Source organism: Phaethon aethereus (assembly GCF_964289735.1).
Source record: "Phaethon aethereus genome assembly, chromosome: 2".
NCBI lineage: Eukaryota > Metazoa > Chordata > Aves > Phaethontiformes > Phaethontidae > Phaethon > Phaethon aethereus.
The window spans coordinates 119,124,973-119,134,629 of NC_138582.1; the positions used below are offsets into that span (position 1 = coordinate 119,124,973).

Here is a 9,657-nt window from a genome sequence, read left to right on the forward strand (position 1 = left end):
CTTGGAAGCTGAGGTTGTACAAATTCTGACTAGAAATATGGTTCAGCCTTTTCTTCTTTTTTTTTTTTTTTTATTAAACAGTAGGATAATTAACAGTAAGACAAAAGACAAATAAGCTCCTGAAGGTTGGAATTAATATTGTTTAATGGGAAAATTTTGACAGAGACCAAGTCGTTTTTGTAAATGACATGCTCTGGCCTGAAGAGAGCAGTCCAAGGAAGTCCTGTGGACTGTGCTGTGCAGAAAATCACAGGGAATTAATGTGATGGCCTTATCCACACTGATAAGTGATGAATCTTGAATGCACAAAAATCTTTTTGCTGATCATATTTCTGAAAGAACAAAGCATCTGGCCTCTTGGCAATCTACCTGCTTTGTCAAACTAGAAGACAGCTATTTTGGCAATTGTCCCAAGCCCTTGGCACCAGCAGATGTCTCTTTAAATTGCTATGGCATTCAAATGAAGTGGTTGCACATCGTTTCCTCATGGCTGTTCAAAGCACGTATCCAGCAGAAGTTTAGCAGAGCGATGAGAGGCTTAACACAGAGGAAGACCAATACTTGAGCAATACCACTGAATGGCAGTAGCTCGAGCGTGTAGGGAGGCAGAGAAACAAGAACACCTCCTTGAGGACAAGCTTTCCGCCTTTGAATGCGCAATGAGGTAAGTCCTCTCCGCACTCCTTCCTTCCTCACAGATGTCAAGAGCTAACATTAGTGTGCATGAAGGGAAGCTGCCCGGGTGAGGCAAAGCTGCAAAGTACCGTCCTGAAGGAGCTCTTTGGTGCTTCAGACTTTGTTTGGGTCTGGGGGGTGTGTGTGGAGGAGGCAAGAAGGGATGAGACTTACTCTGTGACCGGGGTACAGCCACTTTGTAAAGTGCAAGGTAATGGTAAGATAGTTTAAAAAGCTAGTTTTAAGCAAGCTGGATTCAGTACTGAAGCAATGCTGTTACAGCTGGCAAGAGTTTACACCAGCTGACTTTGGCAAGGGGCTAAGCAGCATGGGGGAAGACCATTTCTTAAGTAGCTTGATACTACTCTCGGTGGTCTTTTCTGTTGTTTCTCCTCTGCTGTGAGATATTTTCTGGCTCTTGGAGACTTATCTTTTCCACAAAAGAGAGAACTGCTAGAGAACTTTTTTCCCCTCCCAACTTCTGGCAGTATGTGCTACCTAAAAGTGAAAATAAGCTGAAACACCACTCGTACAAAGAGACAGAGGAACTTTGTGCAGTTAACAACACTGCAGCATTAAAAGAAAAATTGCAAAAACTCACTCAGGAGAAAACCTCCTCTTGTGTTGTGGGATTCACTGGTGAAATGGATGACGTACCAAAGTCAGTTTTAAATTATTGTTCGGGTAGCAGTAGCAGTGTAACTGGGATAGTACAGAGCCCAGCACTGTTCAATTTTCCCTGCTTTTCTGTGACTGTAGGGTGGACATCCTCTTCATACTTTCATAGATGCAAACACACTTCAGGATAACACCTTACCTGAACTCTTCCCCTCCCATATGATCTTGTAGTACTTAAAAATCCTACCAGAAATTACATTTAGAATCATAAGAATTATTTTTAATCTCTCTTTGAAACAGTAATATATTAAAAATATATAGCATACTTATTAAATTTATTATTAACTTTCATCTAGCCACAGCTTGGGCCAGGCAGGCTTATTTGCACTAACCCAGGATGTCCTTTCCTAACGTTTTCTAACAGGCCATTTTGTAACACCCAGTTACCACATATTAGATGTGAAATGGCCCTGAGCACCAGGACAGCACTGCCCACGTTACTTGGTCTGGCAGGATCTGAGCAGGATCTCCATGGAGCCTGGGTATCCATGGTGTTTAATCCCTTGTTCACATGAACTGTCCACGGAGAAGGAGGAGTTGACTGAAATGTGTGCAAAACTCAGCTCTTGCTAACAAACACAATTTGTAGCTTTGATAGAGCGACATATGGTTATATCTGGCTCTGGGAAGGGCAGGTTTGTGTCGCAAATAAACAAACTGATGAATGAGTAGCAGAATTCAAACAGTATCTCTGATCTTCACTGCAAAAGCATGCAGATGCTCAGAAGAGAGGAGAACTAAGAACACAGATAGCTCAAAACCACCACAATCATTTCTCCAAGGATCTCTTCTTCCCACATACCGTAACTCATGCTTGTTTTTAAGGGCATGGCTAGCAATGTCTTAAGGACTAGAGCAGCTTCCCTACCCAACCTTCTCAGCCATTGTTCTCGAGGCTGGAGGATATTTGGGTAAAATTACTGGTTACAGCTATTAACTGTAGGATTCCAGGATTATCCCCTGAGCAAGATCCAGGTGGAAAGCTCTGCTGGCTTTTCAGGTGGGCCTTCTCATTCCTATCTTAGTCTTTATGTATTCTTTCATTTCTAGAATAGGTACAAGGAAGACTTCAGGAACATGATTGAAGAGAATAGGAACTGCAGTGACTCCTCCTCTGCCTTCACTCACAGCAACACCGTGAGTGCCATACTGATTACTGCCTACTCAGTTGCCTTCGCTGGAGGTGGGATCGGGTCCGTCACAATGTCATTTGTGCTGGTCAAGATGAACAGTCTGTCCGTGACCACTACAGCCATCATCAACCTGGTCGTTGTGCACAGCCTCCTCCTCTTCACAGTGCCCTTCCGCCTGCACTACTATGTCAACAACAAGTGGGTATTCAAGATGCCATTTTGCAAAATGGTGAGTGCAATGGTGCACATCCACATGTACCTGACTTTCCTATTCTACGTGATCACGCTGGTGATCCGGTGGCTCGTCTTCTTTCAATGGAAGGACAAGGTGGAGTTTTACAGGAAGCTGCATGCCATTGCAGCAAGCGCTGCCGTGTGGGTCTTTGTCATGGTCTTTGTGGTGCCAGTCTTGTGCTTTGAGTATGGACGCTCAGGCTCATACAATGATACAACATGTTTTAAGTTCCACGAAGAACTACAGCAGGCAAGCGTGAAAGCCCTGAACTACACCATAATTGTAGCTGTTGCCTGCATTACTTGTGTCCTCTTGGGCCTGCAGTTTTTCATCCTGGTGAAAGTGACAAGAAAACTTTCCACTTCCCTCTGGTCACACCAAGAGTTCTGGGCCCAGGTGAAAAACTTGATTTTCATTTGTGTCATCATAATTTTCTTCCTTCCCTATCACCTCTTTAGGGTCTACTACATACAACATGCGAGTGATTTTGACCAGTTAGAAAGCTACAATGAAGTTTTTCTAAGTCTGACTGCCCTCAGCTGTCTGGACCTGCTGTTGTTTGTGCTGAGCGGAAGCCGCCTCTTCAAGCAAAACGTGGGCATGCTCCGCAGCAGGTTTTCTTGCTGCTAGCATCAACCTCCTGCTGCACGCGTGGACCTGGACCTGGCAGAGCACGGTGCTGGACAGGCCCGGCAACCCCCCTCCTCAGCAAGTCAGGGTGGGCCCTGGAAACAGCACAACACACTTGCACAGAGCCCTGCACACCTGCTCCCCGAAATAACGGGGCGAACCACCTCCGATGTCTCAGCTGGAAAACTGGGAGGTTACCTCTGGGGTTTCCTCAGGGTGCTAACGAGTGAGCTGTGGACACACCTGGAGGAGAGGGGGGGAAAGGGCATGGGCTCTTCTGTCTTACTCTTTTACATCAAGGGTTGTGAAATCCAAGGCCACTGGGAGGATACTCAAGAGAATTTGCAAAGTATAGGTAGAAACACAAATAAAAAAGCATTTTTTTATGGAATAAGGTATAGATTTTTGAAACACAAATTTTCTACGTACATTTCTTATGTATTCCCCGCAAGCTCTCATAAAATATCAGGGAAGCTATTGTTCCTCCTGAGTAGGTCTGTTCCTTCACTATAAAGACAAGCATAACTTTCTAAGTAAGTGAATTGAACAGTTAAACCAACTCTTTAAAACCAAACCAGCAACAAATATTTATTTCTTAAAATATTTTCTCAAAATCACGTTTTGGAGATGGTATCACTACAGCAGAAAAGAGTTTTGTTCTCTTTCCTATACTATGAAAATGTCTCTAACAACAAAAATTACACATTGTTACTGAAATGAACATTGTAAGTTTAAAAAAAAGCCTGCATTTTTATTTATAGAATTGCTCCATTTTCAGCTTGCAAGAATAAAACTATCTCTACAGTAAACTGGCCTTCAGAAATTTAAACCCAAACGGCAGACAATCTGTATATATTATGATGGTACTGTGAAAGCAGCTATTAAAAAAAAAATTGGAAATTTGCAGTTCTTTCATGAAATGACTGTTTCAGACACATAAAATGACTGGGTTTAGGCATTCCAGAAAATAACGGCAATTTTATTACACCACCAGACTGCATTCTTTACTTGATCATCACCTGAAGTGCCTAACGGTTTCTAGCATTTCACAAAATGTGAGCCATTGTCACTATTGTTCTAGTGGGGAAGGTCAGGTGCTTCAAATATCAGTTGAGTGGAACAAAAAAATTAATAACAGCTGCAAGTTTTACAAAGTAATGTTGACCTCACGAGAGTCTTTATTTTAGAAAATATAACATATAGTTTGCTCAGTGATATACTGTGTGGTTTTGAACAGTTTGGGAAATAAAATTAAATAAAACAGCTCTTTCTGTTGTCTTTTAAGCTAATAAGTTAAAAAAGCTAGAGATTCATTATTTTGCATAATACCTGCCTACTATTTTTTGTCATTTTGCAAAACATCTGGAAGTCATTTTGAGAAATGGCTGAAGATTTTAGTCATTTTACAAAATGACTGGTTTCAAAATATGACTGTAGCATACATCAGAAATTGGTGCAAGAGCAGTTGTACATAAAAGGAGGGAGTTGAATCAGATTTCTCTACTTGCTGTGTAACCGTTCCTGAAGATGCCTCAGGACTTTGAAGTTTAATTTAGAGAAGAACTATATAAAAAGTGTAAGAAATGTTCCAAGTACGTGATCTCAAAGGCAGAATATTGTGCAACTATTGCTGAAATAAAGAAGACAAAACAGAATTCCAAGTCAAAGTCAAGACAGGAATACTATCTGCTTACACAGTAAGTATGGAGAACCTACTTTTTCTGGTTTTTTTTAACTCTAGTATACATCACTGCTTTCCTCATTTAGACACACAGCATTATCGCTAATAAACTGCTTGCTATTTCCCTCATTTCAGATATTAAATTCTACAATGTGTCAACATGGAGAAGCTGATTAGAGGGAGGCAGATGAAAGAGGAATCTCCCACATATTATGTGAGCATTGAAGGTACATATGATATCATTGAAAAAGCACATATGTTTACTGGCCATGAAGGCCATAACTGTGTCTTCTAAACATGTAAACATCACCAGAGATGCTGCCGAGCACTTCAAATCCTTCTGTGTAGTGTGCCAGGAAAGAATAAGGCACCACTTGGAACTGTTTGCCGGCTGGTCTGTTCTGAACAAGGAGCACTTAACACGGGGGCAAATTGACTTTATCGATATGCAGTCCCCGTGTCTAGGCAGCTTCAAGTGGATAATGGCATACCAGGACTGCATCACCAAATTTTGTGTTGTTCATCCACTTATGTCAAAAAAAAGCAACTAAGGTGGTTCTACAGCTTCTTGATTTTTTCTCACTTTTGGAGCCCCTGTTGCAGGGTCATGATGGAACAGAATTCGTTACTCAAGTCATGCAAGAACTAAAGAGTTTGTGGCCTCAGCTCAGCTTGGTGCATGGAAAACCAGTACACTCTCAAAGCTAACAACTAGTGGAGCATCCAAACAGCAATATTAAGGAGGTGCTCATGGAGTGGACGGCAGACAATAATTCATGGGACCGGTCTATGGGAATATGCTTTGTGCAGTTTGCTAAGAATTCAGCTCACCACTTGGGAATAAGCTGTGCACTGTACTCAGCTCTGTTTGGAACGGAACCCTGGTGTTGGGTTCACCTCAACCTCTCTTCCATTGGATATCATCAACTGCCTAATGACTGAGGAGGACTTGGTCTCTGTGCTGACCACCCCATGGCATCACAGTCGCAGCCCATGAAACTCCAGGGGACTCACCGGTACTGCCACTAGATCTGGGGCTGCAACAGAGCCTACACTTGGGTCTCATCTTCATCAGATGAAATTTACCCACAACCTCAGAAGCCTCCAGCCACACAGACTGTACAGACACATAGCCTTTTGCCACCAGAGACCCTGGCCCTGGACAACCACTAGCTACCCCAGATTCCAAAGCTGACCTCTGTTTTCACCAGCAGGATGAAGGAGCATAGACAGACCAGGCTGGCCAGGTAGAATGACATGTGTTGACATCTGAGACAAGAAGGCATGGCCAAGTTAACATCCAGCTATCAACAATGGAGATGATGTGACTGTCCCCAAGGCAGACCAGCAAGCAAGTGGACTGAAAGGTTACAGGACACAATGGAAGCATCAACAGCCCTTGTCACCATTGTCTCAATTGTGAAAATAATTGTAAGCTCAGTGGGAAAAAATGCTGCTTTATGTCTTCTACTCAAGCTTACATTTTGAGCTTACATTGCTTTTAAGGAATTTACATGTGCAAATTAATGTATCAAGCTATTTTTCCAAAATTAACTTAAAAGGCGAGAAATAATAGTTCACTAACTTACCAGTCTGCATGTCTGGAGGAGAGGAAGGGGTGAGGGAAGGAAGCTATTGTTTCCTTTGATGGAGACTGGAACAACCTCAGCCTACCAACAATAAGTCCCCCTTCCTCCATGTCGACGATTACTGTTGCATGATAACATGTAATCATGATATTGCTTATGTCACTCTGACACAGTGAAGGAATTAGAAACTGATATACTTTGATTTTGTATTGACTTTATTATAAATGCATTTACTGCATGAATTTAATTTCATTAGGGAACAGAGATAATTAGCATAGCTGTTTCTCATTACTGGTGTAGCCCATATATATGCATAGCCTCGTTAGCTCTGCTGTTATCTGCTCTGTATGCAATCTTGTAATAAATAAAGAGGCAAATTACTGTAGCATTGCTCTGATATTCAAGAATATGGTCCTTTCAGGGCTGCTGAGTGAGTATTGCACACTTCCATGCATTGTACATTGTCTCAACAATAATCGACCTGAAAACTCAGTCACAAATGAAATAGCCAAAAATAATCACACGTGAAAGTGGAGTTCTGTCCACCACTAACAACAGCTGCAAACCCAAGCCGATCTCTCTTTCACTGAGCAGTATTAATGTTCAATCGATTAAGCAATTTGGAAGGTTGAGCCTTCTCGGGTGCTTTAGGAGAGATGGAGCTTTTTGTAATGCAGCAGTGGGGTGTGGAGGATAAACAAGGCTGGCAAACACCACCAGCCAATTTTTCACCCCAATGAATGTGAAGTACAGTAAGCAGCAAAATTAGAAGAAGAGGTGAAAAACATAAGTGAAATTAGACAGTAAGCAGTTAATTCACAGACAAATAAGTAAAGCCAAACTGTAAGACAAAAATGAATCTGCAGGAAAAGTCTCAGCTGTACCTTGATTAAATACCCCAAAACTGGTCACTCGTGGGCATATTCAACTCTACAAGGGGTGCAAAATATTGGTAACAGAGGCATATGGAAAAATACAGCATGTGAAATACATCGCCATAACAACACCTTTTACAAAAGTGTGTAGGAGTGTGAAACCACTGCAGTTACTGGTGAAATGAAAATGAAAAAAATAATAATTATGTTGGACCAAAGTGGTTTCATGGTTTTAATGTCAAGGGATATTTTTGCTGTAACAGACAAACCCTGAGCTGATAAAATAATAGCAAGGACAAAGTCTTGTTCTGGAGGTCAGAATGGGTATAGGAGCAAACAGTAATTTAGATTTGTGTTACTAAATGTTCCACATTAATAATTGCTGTAAGTTAGTTACTATATTTAGTAACCAGATTTAGTAACTTGAGCCTTCACAAAGCTGTGAACATGAAATAAAGGTGTGGAGGGGAGGTTTACCTCTGTGGTATTGAGTTAAAATCACAGAATCATAGGAAAAAACAGATTGTAAGAGATCTCTCGAGGTCCTCTAGTCCTATCCTCTGCTCAAAGCATGGTGAAACTCCAAGTTAGATGAAGCTGCCCAGGACTGTGTCTACTTGTGTGTGGTAAAATCTTTAAGGACGGAGAATCCAAACACCTTCTCTGGGCTCCTGGCCCACAGCTCCACCCCTCTCAAATTATTATTATTATTAGTAGTAGTAGTAGTAGTATCATTATCATTATTATTATTGTAATTGTATTGTTATTGTTGTTATTATTATTATCCTCGTAAGATCCCTGATGGCCCATTCCCCAGGTCTGCTGGGGTCCCTCGGAACGGCAGCCAGTGTATTACTGCTCCCTCCCATTTGGTGTGATCCACAAAGCCCTGTCCTGTCATGCAGCTCGTGGTGAGGATGTTGAAGGGTATCAGATCCAGCACTGAGGAGCTTTGCTCCTGCCTGACAGCCACTTATTCCCACCACCTCCTCTTCAGTGGTCTTTCAATGCCGTGTTTGACCCTCACACCTGAGGTCCTCGCTCACCTGATATGCCCCATCTTCCAGTAGCCGAAGCCACTCTGCCCCTACCTTCCTCTACAAACAGTAAGATGGATTTTTGCTACTAGAGACAGATGCTTTTGGCAAAATATTTAGTATGGCCCTTATCGTTTAAGTATGGTCCATTCAGATGAAAATTGCATGATAGAAAGATTTTTTTCCTGGATTCCAGAAAAGCTTTCTGAACATACTTTTTAAATTTTTTTTTTCCAAATAAAAGCTTTCATTTTTAAAAGATTCATATTTTGTTACATTTTCAGTGTATTTCAAAACGTTTGCTTCAAAATTGCATTTTTCCTTTCTGTACTGGGTCTGGCTGGGATGGAGGTAATTTTCTCCGTAGCAGCTCGTATGGTGCTGTGTTTCAGGTTAGTGGCCAAACCAGTGTTGATAACACACCAGTGTTTTAGCTCTTGCTGAGCCATGCTTGCATGGCGCCAGGGCCTTCTCTTTTTTCCAGTCTGCCTCTCTAGCTGGTGGGCTGGGGGTGGGCAAGAGGTGGGGAGGGGATGAAGCTGGGACAGGCGGCTTGAACCGACCGAGGGGATAGTCCATACCATGTAACACCACGCTCAGCAGTAAAACTCAGGGGAAGTTTTTCCAAAGTAGCTCTTGCTCGGAGACTGGTTGGGTACTGGTGTGCTGGTGGTGAGTGGTGGTCGCTTTTGCGTCACTTAATTTTTTTTTTTCCTATTTCCCCCCACCCTTCACTTATTAAACTGTCTTTATCTTGATCCATGAGTTTTCTTCTCTCTTTTGCCCTTCTGATTTTCTCCCCCATCCCTCGGGGGGAACGGAGCGAGCGACTGGGTGGGGGTTTAGCTGTTAGCCAGGGTCAACCCACCACACTTCAGAATTTAAGCCATGTTTTTAAAGAAGGAGTTAAAAGACTGTGAAAATTCTTAAATTTGTGGTTTGCATTGCACCAAAGAGCTTTGAAAATAAAATTGGGTTTTGGTACAACCTTATTTTTATTCAAATTGTTAAATTTGAACATGCAAAGCAAAAAATCCCCAAGGCTCAAATAGGAAAACCCTGTTATTTATTCATTTTTTGATCAGGATGATTTTTAAGGATCAGGATGATCTAACAAGCAACTT

General features: G+C 41.9%; 1 protein-coding gene across 1 annotated transcript; it reads left to right on the forward strand.

Annotated features, from left to right (window-relative positions):
• Positions 1-2,430: 2,430 nt before the first annotated feature.
• On the forward strand, positions 2,431-3,351 carry LOC309402612 (putative G-protein coupled receptor 141; the record flags this gene model as incomplete). Its single annotated transcript, XM_081996474.1, has 1 exon — positions 2,431-3,351. One exon carries the CDS (start codon positions 2,431-2,433, stop codon positions 3,349-3,351), a length of 921 nt encoding a protein of 306 aa, XP_081852600.1.
• Between the last annotated feature and the right edge of the window lie 6,306 nt (positions 3,352-9,657).